At 48.6% G+C, this 14,643-nt stretch overlaps 1 protein-coding gene across 2 annotated transcripts in view; it reads left to right on the top strand.

The window, feature by feature from the left end:
• Positions 1 to 14,643, top strand: part of Brinp2 (BMP/retinoic acid inducible neural specific 2) — a 97,654-nt gene that overhangs the window by 48,821 nt on the left and 34,190 nt on the right. For both annotated transcript variants that reach the window (XM_047521450.1, XM_047521449.1), the window contains one exon: positions 1,982 to 2,324. In XM_047521450.1, coding sequence (XP_047377406.1) covers positions 2,059 to 2,324 — 266 coding nt within the window. In that variant the 5' untranslated portion in view covers positions 1,982 to 2,058. The remainder of the gene's footprint in view (positions 1 to 1,981; positions 2,325 to 14,643) is intronic.

Genomic DNA, 14,643 nt, shown 5'->3' with positions numbered 1-14,643 from the left:
TCTTTCTATGATTTTATTTTTTACACTTAATTTTTAATCCAAGTGGAACCAAGTTCCCAATATAAGTATAAAATATTCCATCCTTACCCAATTAGTCTGTGATGCTTTCTCCCCCACCCCCCCATCACATACTAAATTCTTATATAAAAGGTTCTCTGGGCTGTGCTATTGCATTGGTCTGCCTGTCCAATTTGTGAGCCTATTTTAATTATTAGGATTTTTATCCTGTTTTAAGATCTGTCACTGTTCTTGTTTTCAGTTCCTCTCAGTCAGTTCATTAAGTGGGGGTCTCTCTTGCCGCCTGCTCTAGATCTGTAAGCAGTGTAGTACTTTTTGGCAAGGTCTGAACCTGGAGCCCCATCCAGGTGTATGTTCTACCTCTGTTTTCCATAGCTCACCTCCTTTGGGTCCCAATGAAATGTGAATTCATAATAATAATAACCAGGCTTATGTAAAAACCTTACTATGAGAGTGAAGGCTACTTCTAAGAACAACCCAGCATGCAGTAGGTGCTTAACCAGCTGGAAGGGAGGATGGCCTCTGAATGTCCAACCTCTCATGCTCCTGTCCCTCCATCCTTATGAGCAGGGACTCTTGAAAGCATCCTGTACAAATGCAGAGGCGTGGTATGCCTCCCAGATTCAGGCCAACCTTGAGTTGGGAGTTCCAGGATTCATACCTGGATCCAGTCTCTGTGCAGTTCCTTTAAGGTTCTCCTTGATCCTGGGAACCCTGGGGAACTCTGGGAAGGGCATGAGTCGGGTGCTCAAGTCCACTTTGTCTGCTCTGTCTGGAAGTCCTTCATCCCCAGGGAGCCTGCCTCTGGGTTTTGGCAGCCAGAGCAAGTCCTCCAGCCATGAATTACAGGTACTGGGAGCTGGAAGTCATTCTGGCATACTGAAGCAGAGTTGGCGAGGGGGCATGGACGGGACTCTGACAGCATGTGCTAGAAATTAAAGATAGAAGAAATGATTACAATTCCAAGCAGCTCCACAGTACTGAATGATCCCTGTATCTGCGCTGAGGTTGATAAAGGTGACTAGTTGTCCTTAGACAAAGTGCACGCCCTGGAAATCAGGCCTGTGGTGAGTCACGATGCAGCCAGGAACTGCCCGGCCCCAAAACTAACTCCTTTCCTGGTATCTTCCCTTCAACTTCATTCCTTCATGAAGGGTGTCTGAAGGCCGCTCTCTGCTCTTGGAGGTTGAGACAGAAGGATACAAGAGCGAGATGCTGCTCGGGCCTTGTGTAGCTCTCAGCCACGTGGTGAGGAGAGAGGGAGCCCCAGGGAGACCCTAGCCTGTGTGGAGTGATCCGAAGACAGCAGTATGGCAGTCTTTACCCCACTCAAACTCAGTCCCTGCATGGCCTTCAACAAAAACAGATAGAAGTCTGATCCTTGAAGAGAGCTTAGAGACTATCTAGTTCACCTCTTTATTTTCTAGAGGCTACAACGAACCCAGAAAGGAAGGTGATTGGCCCAAGTTCACCCAGCTTCCTGGCAACAATGAGATTAGACTCCCTTTCTGCCCTCCCAGTCTCCATTTGAAAAACAGGTGGCTTCTTGTCTGTGAGGTGGCTATGGGAACCCATTGAATGCTCTTGAGAGAGAAAGACAGAAATGGATGGGCTGATTGAGTGGAGGTGGAAGCTCGGAAGCCATATGACATCAAGGTTAAGAGTCAGACCCTGAGTTCAAATTCTGGGCTTATCACTTCATGCTTGAGTGGACTTGAGCAACTGCCTTAAACACTCTACGCCTTATTTTCTCATCTCTAAAATAATGACCATAGTGTTTCCTCAGGGGCTTTCTGAAGAACTTAGTAAGATGATGTACATGGAGGGTTTAGCTCCAGGCCAGGCACCAGGGAGTCACTGGGGTGAAGGATTTCCAGAAGACCCCGCACGTCTGCCCTGTGTTCAACGCAGGCCCGCAGGGTAAGGCCAGGCGCCCACCTGACATCTCCCTTTGCCCTTCTAGCTCCAGAGCCCTGGAAGAGCGACACGGACGGGGAGAGCGTGGCAAGAGAATGAAGAAACCAACCGCCCCGGAGAAGCATGAGGTGGCAGTGGGGCGCTCGGTTTAGAGGGCTTCGGCCGGCGGCCCCGTGGGCAGCGCTGCTGGCACTGGGCCTGCCCGGTTGGGTGCTGGCCGTCTCGGCCACGGTGGTCGCTGCGGTCCCAGAGCAGCATGCCGCCGCGGCCGGCCAGCCGCCCCTGGACTGGCTGCTCACAGACCGCGGCCCCTTCCACCGCGCCCAAGAGTATGCCGACTTCATGGAGCGCTACCGGCAGGGATTCACCACCAGGTACAGGATCTACAGGTGAGTGGGGACCTGCTGGGCCAAGACGGGCCTCCCTCCCCCAGGACACAACCTGGGCAGGTGGCCCAGCGTGCCGGCCCCACAGCGACAGCAGCCAGAATGCCCTCCAGCGGAACTAGAGGTGACAGCTGGAGGACACCAGGCAGGGAAAGGAGCCTACCATGTTGGTTTTTAAAAACAGAAAGACGAAACACATAGGCGCTGGAAAGCCTGCCGCCGCCTCCTGGGGAGTCGAGCAAAAGGCTTTCTATTTATAGGTTGCGCTGCTTATAAATTGAGGACAAATCAGGCGGCACGGAGTCAGCGTGTGGCCCGGGCTGCCGTAGGAGGTCAGAGTCAAACGCTGGGCCCGGGTTTAACTAATGGGTTAGATACTTTTATGAGTTGTAATTGCTTAGACATGCAAATGAAGGAAGGGCAGCTCGGCCTGACCTTAGAGGTCTGTGAGCCCTGTGGGGTCAGGGGCAGACCTGCCCCGCCCTTGTCAGCACGCAGGCACAGCTGACCTGTGCGTGGAAATGGGCCGCACCTGCCTGGCTCCTTAGGCCCATCTCCAGGAGCCTCGGAGCTGGAAGTCAACACAGAGTCCTGCTGGGTCCTCTGATGTGGGACAAGCCCTGCACACATTGGGGCCTGGACCGGTGCCTCAAAAGTAGAATGCCCTTCAGTTCTCCCGCTGGGCGGCCCTGGTGACCCAGGGCTCCCACAGGTGAATCCTCCCCCTGATCCCTCTGCCCTCCCCCTGACCCCTCTGCCCTCCCCCTTGCCCTCCTTACCTTATCTGCATAAAAGAGATCTTTAGACAACCCTGGGACTTTACTGAATTTTCTTTTTTCAAAGACATTTATTTTTTAAATACAAATTAGTTTCTAATGCAAAAAAAAGGGGGTGGAGAAAACATGAAAAAGCACAAAGAGAGACAAAAACACAAAATCACCCATTCTTTTAGCATCTGGAGATCACTATTGTTAACATTTTAGCGTGTGCATTTTCAAGCCTGTGAGCAGACTAATGTTTTTGGATCTCTTGGCACTTTGCATGGCTTATGTAAATCACCTCACTGAATCCTTCCAATAACTCTTTGTTAGAAGAACTATTATTTTTCCTTTTCTACAGACGAGGAAATTCAGGCCCAGAAAAGTTGCACAACTTGCTGAAGAGCACACAGCAAGTCCATGGTGGAGCAGGGTTAGCTCCCAACGAGTCAGGCTTCAGAGTTTGAGTTCTTAAAATAGAGATAGTTTTCTGTTTCTGGGAGTTATTTTAACCTCTGCAGTAACCATGCAACCTATTTAGGTTGGTATGGGGTCTCAGAAATCAGTTTTAGGAGAAATCAGCATTAAAGATCCCCAAATTGTGAGAGAGCAGCTGTTCGTGGAGGCCATTCATCTCTTTCATGATTTCCACACTTGGCTGCAGACAAAGGGGTGTGCGCAGATATTTGGGCGTCTGGTACCTCTTGGGGTATATAGAAATGGAATCTTGAGCTCAGGCCCGGCCTGCCCACATTTCCTTTCACACTGTGCCAACTCCAGTCTGGTCTGGGGGACTGTAGTTCATGCTTCCTGCTTTAGTGGCTCTGGTCCTTGTCATCCTCCAAAGAATGCAGCATAGATTGACATAGAACCACTGAGGATGGGAGAGGCCACCTCAGCCTGGGACTCTTGACACCTGCTCAGGTGAAAGCAGATGAGAAGAACGGAGCAGAGTGTTAACTCCACCTCTAGGAAGTGCATAAGAATCTAGGCATGTGCCCCCACAAATCTGCTAACAAAGCAAATTCAGAGTGATCCTTCTCTTATCAAAGGATTTATTTTTCCATCCCACTGGGCAGGGGGCTGGGATCAGAAAATCTACTCTAGAATGTGTTAAGCAGAAAATTCTTCCCGTCTAGTAAAATAAAATTCAACTTACTTTGGAATATTTGGTTTATCCCAAATCTCACAGAAACATCATTGTCACAAAAATATATTTTTAAGTATATTGGAAGTGAAGTCAGGCTAAGAACCCTAACACCCCTGCCCTCACCAGAGGGCCACAGGAACTCGAGGGAAGGAACCATCAGTCTCCTTCTCCCCTCAGTAGGTTTTTGTTTTTGTTTTTTTTTTTTGTCACCAAGCTCCAGTCCCTTGTCTGAGTAGCCTGACAGCCAGTTAACGGCTGGGCAGCTGCTGGGAGCTGGCCTGTGGGGAGCGTCCATAATCACTTCTGCACCATCAACCGTTCTATCAGTTGGTAATGGTTTTCTGATCATTTAATGTGACAAGCTCTTACACTGTGCCATTCTGTCTCTCTGGGGTCAGTTATTGCTCATGAACCTGTACTTGGGGGAAACAGTAACCAGTCATTCTGACAGGAACGCGGGATTCTGATTTGTGACCCTGGTGGGCTGAGAGAGAGTGGTCACACACCACTGCTCCAGGAGCATTCTGGGAGTTTTGCCTTCAGTTGTTAAGCACAATGGTAGTTCCGTAAGCACGCGTAGGGCTGTCTGTATAATCCCACTGGGAATTCTCTTACCCCTTCCCCTCGGTCTCTAAGGGCGACTGCCTCTGGCAAATTCAGGACCTTGCTTACACTAATTAAAACAGGGCACAGAAAACTGGTAAAATATATATTGAGTCGTCCCCTGACCTTTCTCTTACTATCCAAAAGGGCAGAGGGAATCCAGAAGCTTACAGAGAATATCAATAATGCTTTTTGAAGACGTATAGGGTCTCAGACTGAATTAATGTTTCCTTTCATTCTTTAAGGAAGTTTGGGGCACATGGCAATCAGATGACAGCCACATGTGTCTTCTGCTGGATTGGGGTGGGAAAGAAAGAGACCTGTCAGTGGGACTGGAATGCTAGGGGCACAATCCCTCGAAACTCTTGCTCTTGTGTGGAGGGGTGGGGGGCAGGGGCCCTCCGCCCTCTGTGTGGCAAGGATCTATATTAAATCCCCAGTCCCACCTCTTCTCAGCTGGAAATCAGGGTGAGCTCTCGCTTTGAGGAGATGACTCGTCATTCTCACTGTCTCCAGCCTTTCTAACTGTGGCCCCCAGAGAGCACATATTTGTATTCCTGCAGGTGTGGGAGCTACAGGGTGAAGACCCCGGAGCCAGGTGATGCGGGTTCTAATCCAGAGCTGCAGTTTTCTGGCTGTTTCGTTGTTAGACCAATTACATCATTTCCTTGTTTCCCAATGTCCCTACTTGTAAAGTGAGGACTGTAGTGCCCATCTAATGGACTGATGTGAAAATTAAATGGATTAATTGATGTGAGTTACTTAGAACAGTGCTTAATAAATATTATCTATTATTACTAGATTGTCCTCAATAAATACTAGACTATGCAAGTATGGCAATGCAGTGGGATCCAGGAGTGCTATCTTTGCTACACTGTCTACTGAGGGCTTAGTAGTTGACAATCTCTATTAGGATGAGGAGAACTGTTCTCTTGCCTGCCTTTTTAAAGCACATTAACCCTTACCCCTCAATCTGTCTCTTCACCGGGAGAGGAACTCAACTGCAAAATGATGGACTCCTCTCTGGAGTGTGCTCTTACTGGCCACAGGGCTGGTGGAGGCAGCAAGATGGGTTCCTGCACATTTCAGAGCTACCATGAATCAAGCTCTGGCTCCTAAAGTCGGGATTGCCTAGGGACTGGGCTCTGCTGACTCCCTGGTTGGTCCCAGGGTGGAATACACAATCTCAGTGTGGTGCTGTTAAGAGGAGACAGTCTGATCTCCTAAAGAACAGGACGGGCCCAGGCATCTCACCCAAAGGCTCTGCAGTTCCATTGCCCAACCTCTTAGCATGTCCTCTGGACCCATCAGACTAAGAGCTGAGCAATCAGCCCCTGCTCAGACGCCATCTCCTCATAGGTTAGTGGAAGAGCTCTCAGTGGAGACCCTGTCTCCAGTTCCATTTGTGACCCCAAGTGTCCCCTCCATAGCCCCCACTACAATAAATGCTTGAGTAACCAGCTCCTCATAGCAAGCTCTGAGGCAGAGGGGGGCTGTTAGGGTCTAAGGCAGTGAAACAGAGTTGTTCAAGGTCAGAGACTAGCCAGACACAGCCAGAAATAGCACTCAGGGCTCCTGACTTGGAGTCTCCTGCTCGTTACTCCGGTCCATGCCACTTCCTTTTGACTGGTAAGTGCATCTTCATCATCACACGCAGCCTAATCAGGCACCTAAATTGAGCTGATGCAAATGTAAATATGGTTTCTCGAAACACTCTAGCAGTAATGTTCCATTCTCTCTTTGCTACAAATCAAAGTAATGAGCAGTCTGGTTTTTTTTTTATTTCTTTTTGTATTAAGGTTTTAATAGAGAGATAATCATGGGATTGGAAAAAATCCAAGCCACTATGATGAAACACTTAAAACTCGGAAAGAATAAATTAAAATCGAGAAAGTTAGAAATCATACAGAACAATGAATATAATATGTCGGCTGGGAGGAAAGCAAGGCTAGGTATAATTCTGAAATATTGACCTCAGTCATTATGACCTCCATGTCTACCTACCTTTTTTTTGGAAAGGAAGGGTCTGGGGATACATTAGAAGGCTTTTGGCAACAAAACAAAACAAAAATTAATTAGATATCTTCATTGACAAAAGAGGGCAATGCATTCTGGGGAAAGTTTGCTAATTTCTAGAATGAAGTAGAATGAAGCAGAAAACTAAGGGGGTGTGGGGTAGGTGGGGGTAGACTCAGGGGATGTGGTGAATGGCTGCAGTTAACAGGGCAAAAGTACCTTCCAGCAGGCACTAGAGCAATAACCCTAAAGAAAGACAATCTGTCTGGAATTTGACAGGATGAAATGTAAGATTTGGTGAGGTCCTAGGTATGAGGGAAGTGAGAAATAGAAAGAACCAAATATTAGATCCGGACTGTTCAGTGTGCAGTCTGTGGGCCAGCAGAGCACGTTAAACATGCAGAACCCGGGCCTCGCCCCAGACCTACAGAATCAGAACAAGGTCTGCATTTGAACAGGGTCCCCGGATGCACAGCGTGGCATTCAAGCTTGAGGGGTCCAGGAGGTGTGGAGATGGAGAGGGCGCAGGAACCGCCAGGGAGGCGCAGAAGAGAAGGCACCGTGGAGGGCTGCCCTCCCACCATGCGCTGAGGCAGGAGACGATGCTCAGGGATGTCACAGATGAGAGGAGCGGAGTCAGGGGAGGTTAAATTTAGGAGTTATTAGTACCAAGGCACTTGAACTCATCAGAGCACTTAGAGCAGCTGGGAGAAAAGTTTAAAAGCAGAAAAGTCTGCAGGGCCCCGAAGCAGCCTGTGAGTGCTCCTGGGAGAGGGGGAGGTGAGGAAGCAGAGAGCAGCTGTGGAAGCAATCGCAGGAGGAGCCCCAGAGCCGGTTTATCACCCGGACCACGTCTCACCCACTCACAAATACTGATTTGGATAAACAGCGAACCCTGGGAGAGGCACCATCTCCAATTAAGAGATCACAATCCACGTAAATAAAAGGCAACCCAAGGCAACCTCAGTCTGCTTAGGTAAATTCCAGTGATTTCTTAGGTGCTCACTACAGCTACTGAGCTAGAGAGGTAGCGTTATCCTGCGACTGCAGGGTTCTGCCAGGAAAGCCATGGTTGCCAGGTGGGTGGGTCGGGCAAGGCAGGAGGGAGGACCAGGACCCAAGAAAATGGGTTGATCTCTGAAATTCTCACTGGGTTTACATTTCAGCTGCAAGGGAGTTTGTCTGGACAGGAAATAAATGGTTCATCAACTGATATTGTGATTCAAATGAGAGCAAAATGCTGGGCATGTAGCTCAGTGGTAATGCTTGTCTAGCATGCATGAATTCCTAGGTTCAATCCCCAGCTCCAAAAAGAGACAGACAGGAAGCCAAATTAAGGCAATATTGCAACGATAGGCTTGCAGGTCTGGTCACTGGCACTCTTGCCCAGTGTGAGTATGGAGGAGAGGGACAGAACAAAGCGGTTAAAAGTTGCTTTAATTCAGAGTCCAATGCTGGTGCGGTCTCTCTGACGTATAAATACTAGATCATAGACCCGGCAGAAGCATCTTAGCCCTGGAGGATGAGACCCGGCATGCCCTGGTCTGGATGTAGAATCACGTCTTCCCTGGCGTGGAAACAGCACACCAGCAACCGCAGACCTGTGTGAAACCCTGTGATAGAAGACCCAAAAGAACTGAATGGAAAAGTGATCGGCTCTCTAGAAGCAAGGAGAAGGGGCACCTAACCAAACAGCTACAGTTCAACAGGAGTGCAATTAGAGGAGCCGTCGTCTCACTCGACAAGTGGCTTCAAGGCCAGCTCTGCTGATTACGTCCCTAGATTCTGACAGGAGACTGTGAACAAGGTGGACACAGTTCTTGATTGAGTCGAACTTCCAGAGAAGTTCATCTGAAGGAAGTGCTAGACTACTGTACAGAGAGCTGAAATAAAGAGTAAGGCACAGGTGAAACCTGGTGGGTGGCTGGAAGCTCTCTAAATGGATGCTCAGGGAGTGCTTTTGCGACACAGGAGCAGGTATATTGGAAGCGTGAGAAGAGGTCAAAATATGTTAAATGCAGTACAAATATGCCACAATTTGAACCACTGTTCTGCATAATTCAGGTGTACCGATTTTTTAAAAGGTGTGGTTTAGGGACAAAGCAGTCAGTCCCATGCTGACATGAATGTCAAGAAGTCCCTCCTTTCCCTATCCTAATCTTATTTCTCCAAAATGCCAAAAATGTCTCTGACACTGAGTATTTCCTAGGGTGCAATTTCAAAAACCTCTCACACAGAAGGGCAGACCATTTTCCAGCATTAGGGGTAAATAAAATGAAGGTAAAAATAGTTGTGTGTCTAGGGCAGATAGGACCAAAGGTCATTTTCCATTTCTACTTTGGGAAAATGGAGTGTAAATACTCACCTGGTGAGAAAATGGCAAGTGAGTGCTCTAAGATCCTGTAAGGTCACTGGTTTCAATGAAAACTTAGCATCATTTATGCTTAAAAAATTGAATTAAGAATAACTCTACCTCATGAGTTGCTCATGAGGTTCTCTCACAAGTATTTGTGGTACATTTCCTTTGTACAAAACATTATTCTGGGCTTAGAGCAGGATTCAAAAGATGGAGAAAACAGTCTTCTACTGTTTCCTGGAGGATGAACAGCCAATTTGAGTGACAGCATGCAAACCTGAAGACACACTGGAATCCAACACCTCAAGCACCAGTGAGAAGATGTTTAATTCATTCTCAGTGACTGATGGACTTATTTGGTCCATGGGTGCTGGGTTAGGATGAACCTCAGGATGCCAGTCTCAAGTTCCCCCAGATACAATGACAAATTTTCTCCATCTTTTGGGGCTGCACCTAGATTAGTCACCCTGGTTTGAGATAAGATTGCAAAGATGGTCTCTGAAGAGAAAATAAAAATGTAAAAGTAAAAATGTCCTAGTAGTGAAGGGAGCATCCAGGATGGCTCAGGGGAGAGAGGGAGAGATGGGTTTTGTTTTCAGATGAGATTTTGTAGAGAGATTTTGAGTCAGTCAAGCAGAGAAAAAGAGGATTAATTTTTGCTTTGAGAAATAATTAATTTTATTCATGAATGAGTTGCTACTGAGAGACCCACACATGTAAGAGGGAGTGAGGGAGAGCGCATTTGGAACCTGCCACCGCACGTGCAGGCAGACAGGGACACTGGCTCTTTTTTTGTTTTGTTTTCTCTTCAAGAGAAGAGCTTTTTCTGGGTCAGAGATTCTCACTTTTTTTTTCTTTATTCAGTTTCTGCCACATTTCTCCCACTTCAGAGCTTCCCACATCTCCCACAAGAAAATTATTTCCGTACATGGAGCTTGGAACAGTAAGTGGCACATGGTGTGGCCTTTCTTCTTTCAGTCCGTTATTTAGGGAGCATTGAGGTGTGCTGGCCACGCCACAGGTGCTGGGGACACAGCTGGACCCCAGGGAACTTAGCCCTCTAGGAAGAACCAGGAGGGGAAGCTCTCGGATGTGGGCTGAGGTCTGTGAAAGGGCACGTGAGAGGAGCCTGGCTCCCCTCTCCTCCAGGATCAGAAGCAGGCGGTATGTGCACCAGCTGCTGATGGCAAACTGGCTTGCAGAGGAAGCTTTGCGCCTCGCTCTGAGATGGGGATTCCAATCCCACGATTCCACCCCTGCCTCAAACTAACGACAATGGACCTCGCCTGCCCATCTGACTGGCCTCAGTGAAGCACCAAGAGGAGACGTCACTGGCCTGTGTGACCAGGAGGCTCAGAGGAAGCTCAGCCAAGGGAGCGAGCAGCAAGGAGGAGGGAACAACCAGAGGGTGTCCACCAAAGGGCGTGTGTGTCCAAAAGACAAGAGCCTTGTGCGCGAGGGTCTCATGCAGACTCCATGTGGACCCGTAGAGCAGGCTCTCACCGGTCTCCCTGATGTCCCCGTGCAAAGAAAAGAATAAGGGGCAAAAAACAGATGGTTCTGAGAGGGCAGAAAAGAGCAGACCAAATTTCTGTTTAACTTAGGGAGGAAAGCAAAGACTTCTCTCTCTACTAATATTAATATATTAATAAATAATAATGGCTAATATATATTGAATAGTCCTCATATACCTAACTTTTTACAAAGTGCTTTATATATATTACTTAAAATTACTCTAATAGGAACCCTATAAGAGTGTGCTGTTTGTACACACATATTATAGATGGGGACACTGGGTTTCAGAGGGTGTCACACATCTGGGAGGAGGAAGAGCCAGTGCTTAACTTGTAATCAAAAAAGTCATCTGAGACCAGGGCATTTAGTGTCCTGTGAGAAATGGTTCCCCCATTGGAGCCAGCTTCCTTCTGGCATCCTTACAGATCTTTGGGATGCAGAAGACAGGTCCCCAGGGGCTGGAAGATGGCTCACCTCACTTAGAGATTGGGCAGTCCCTTTTTTTCCCATCAGAAGTCCTGATCTGCACTTGGGCTCTGCGGAGCCCTGAGTGGGAGGGAGCCCCAGATGGATCTTCCTGAAACACTGTCCTCATGGCAAATTCCATATGTGCTGGCTTTGCACCAAAGGTGTGTTTCCACAAGGATGCATGTCAATCGAATTTCTGTAGATCCAGTCCTCCACCGGAGGGACACTTAATGCCATTTCTAAGATGCAATGTCTTATTTCTTGCCTGGCAGTGTTGAGTAAATCCCTGGCCCCTGACTTTAGGCTCTAATAGGTATTGATTTGAAAACATACATGTGCACTTGGAGATGTCTCCTACCTCAAGGAATATTTTCATAAAACCAGAAGAAACCTGCAGTGCTGCACACAACCTACTTATTGGATGACTTTGCAAATTTAATTTTTTTTTAACAGTGACAAGATTGTTATATGCTCTGGGACAGTCCCACTTGCTATTGCATCTATGACATACCATGTAATCAGATGAGGGGATGCAAAAGACCAAGAGGTTGGGACTCCTGAATCAGTTTTAGGATTTGTAGGTGTAGCTGTGGGCAGATTGGGGCTGTTCTAACCAGGGCGTGTTTAAGGGAGATGCAGAGAGCTGGCTGGGCTTCCCATCTGTGTCGTCCCTCTGTCTGGCTTATTGCTCCATGATTCTGTCGCCCTGCCAGGCTCTCCCACAGATCCAGAAATGTGCTCTTTCCCCGCCCTCTGCAAAGAGCAGACAAGCTGTGGTCACCAGAATGAGTCCCAGTGAGCGACAATCCTCACTGACTGGGCAGGAGGCTCCGATGGGGGAGGAACGAGGTGGCTGGAGCCAGGCTGCACGGAGTCCTTCGTCACAAGCCCCAGGGCCTGGGAGAATTCTCATTTTCCCTGTGTGCCAGGAGAGCCTAGGTCTCACTGGGGACATGCCAGTGACGGAGAAGGGACAGGAAGGAAGGCTCTTTGGGGAGCGCCTTCTCCTGGGTCCACAGAGGCACATAAACACCGAGCGATCCCTCGACGTGGGTTACGGAGTTGGTTGACTGGAAACAGCAGTAAACTTTTGCCAGGAAGCCAGCCCGTTGCTCACTGGTTCTAAATGGCAAAGTCCCATAAGGAGGGCAGGGAGAGGAAGGGACACGGGAAGTCCTGCAGCCCTGGCTGGTGGGTTGGGATAGTCTCAGGCAAGTCTCATCAGAGAAGGAAGGTGACCAGCGCTGGTCCTGTGTCCCCCTACCCTCTGCAACCACAGCACGGAGCGCTGTACGTGTGGTGCCTGCGTGTGACAGCTAGGTCCGAAGATGAAATCCAGACCACCGCAGGACTCACTTGCTGGAGAAGAGAGGCCCAAGCTGCAAAGACATTGTCTGGGTGTGCGAGGAAGCCCAACCACAGGGAACGGCAGATCAGAACCAAGTGACACCTGAACCTGTGAATTAGAGGGAAACTGTCAAGTCACCGTGTCCCACCACTGTACAAACCCCCAAGAGGTGGACAAGCAGCCTCGGCGTGGGCAGCTCCTGCCATGAGGAAGCCAAGTTCAGATCAACAGCCCCAAACACTATAAAGAGCTTTCTGAAATGGAGCCGTAGTCTTCCCCACGACTTCGCTTGCTGGTGCTGACTCTGCTTTCTCATCTCTTCAGCAAGCCCACTGCCGGGCTTCACAGCAGGCCTCTAGATATTTGAAAATAGTTATTATTCTCCCAGATTCTGAGGCTTGTCTGCACTCTATGACGCCCCCGAGGTCCTTCTCCCTCTCTTTCCCCTCCTCTCATGTTGCCTCTCATAATCTGCCCTTGTTTCCTTGTCTCCCCAGCTCTACCTTCATCTTTCTTCATAAAGAAAATAGATGAAATTTCTTTTGACATCCGTTTTCTTCTTGAATCAATTCTGGTTCCTGGGGACCTTCCTTGCTAGCTCACTTTTCAAACTACTCAAGAATTTTGTCACGAATCGGTTCCAGTACCCCACGCTGGAGTTTCTCCCTTCTCCACAGACTTCTTGAGCTCCTGGTGTTCTGGGCAGTTTGGGAGATGAAGCAGGGTGGCCGTGCTCTGGAATCTAAGCATCAGCTTCCAGAAAAGTTGGAGATGTGTGTTTAGAGGTGTTTAGAGAATACGGAGTGTTTTCTTTTATTCATTCAAGTTAAATGTAGGAAAAAATTCTGACTTTTGTTTCCACCTTGCAGAATTCCACTTGCCGATTTGGTTTGATTCTGTCCCCTTGGTTTAGTTTCTGTGGTGAAATCATGAAATCATGGCCAGAAGAGGACCCGTCCTGCTTCCTTCTGCACCGACCGCCTCCCACGATCTTGGCCGGCCCTGCCCCTCCCCAGGGCTTCCAGGACGCTTGCCCCGACTCCCCGTCTAGGCCTGTGGCTTCCTCCTCAGAGTCCCCTGCCACATCCAGCCTCTCTTCTCTTTCTGGCCTCATCCTTTAACACCTGTACTTTCTTCACACCTCCAGTTCAACCTACCTGAAGTTCCCTGTCGGTCCCTCTGTACCCAGAGGATAAAAAACAAACCCCTTGTCTTAGCATGAAGGTCACTTTGGACTCATCCATTCCTACTTTGACAAAGAGTCAGTGAGGACCACCAACCCTGTCCCACTGATGAGGCCCATCATTTCTTCCCGCTTTTCCTTCGTTCCAACGTCTGCAGATGCCCGTGCCTTTCCCGCCCCACTCCCTCCTCCTGCAGAGCCCTTTCCATCGCCTCGGCTGCCTCCGCTCCTACTCACCCTCCAAACCCATTACCACCTCTCCTTCTGAAGTCCTCCTGCCTCCCCCAGGAGGACCCGTTAGTGCTGCCTGTGATCCCCCCACTCTCTTCATGCTTCTGCCTTAGAACTGATCTTGTGCCTTTATTTATCTCTGTTCTTCCCTTGACTGTGAGTTCCTTCAGGCAAAGGACACTTCTGACCTCACCTTCCTGTCTCCATTGCCATGTTGGCCACATAGAAAGACACAAGAGCGTGAAACTTTTGGTAAAAGTTAGATGTTCTGGGACTGACTGAATTAACCGGAGTAGAAAACAAGTGGTTGAAACTACAGGTTCTAGAATTTACTGCCTGGGCTTCAATTCTGCGACCTCTCGAAGTGTAACCTTGTGTGAGCTGTTTTGTGTCTCTCAGCCTCATCATCCTCATTAGTCAAATTGATAGAATAATACAGTCTTGCTTGTATGATTATTAGGAGACTCCTGAAAACCAGAGTTTTCATGAGAGGACCCCCCCCAGGGGTAACTATGGCAGATTGTGGTGTGGGAGATCTAGAGGAGAGTATGGAAGAGAAAACGAACCTTCACCAAGAACGAGGACAGAGGAAAGAGGCAGTCTTACTCTTTCAAACTCCGTCTACCACATAAAATTCCTTACGTTAATTACATGTATCGCTTAAAAACCACTGTAACCTGGGTTAATCTATCCG

The sequence above is a fragment of the Sciurus carolinensis genome, chromosome 12 (assembly GCF_902686445.1).
Source record: "Sciurus carolinensis chromosome 12, mSciCar1.2, whole genome shotgun sequence".
NCBI lineage: Eukaryota > Metazoa > Chordata > Mammalia > Rodentia > Sciuridae > Sciurus > Sciurus carolinensis.
Note: the sequence above shows the minus strand (reverse complement) of the source record. Positions and strands in the feature narration are given on the sequence as shown.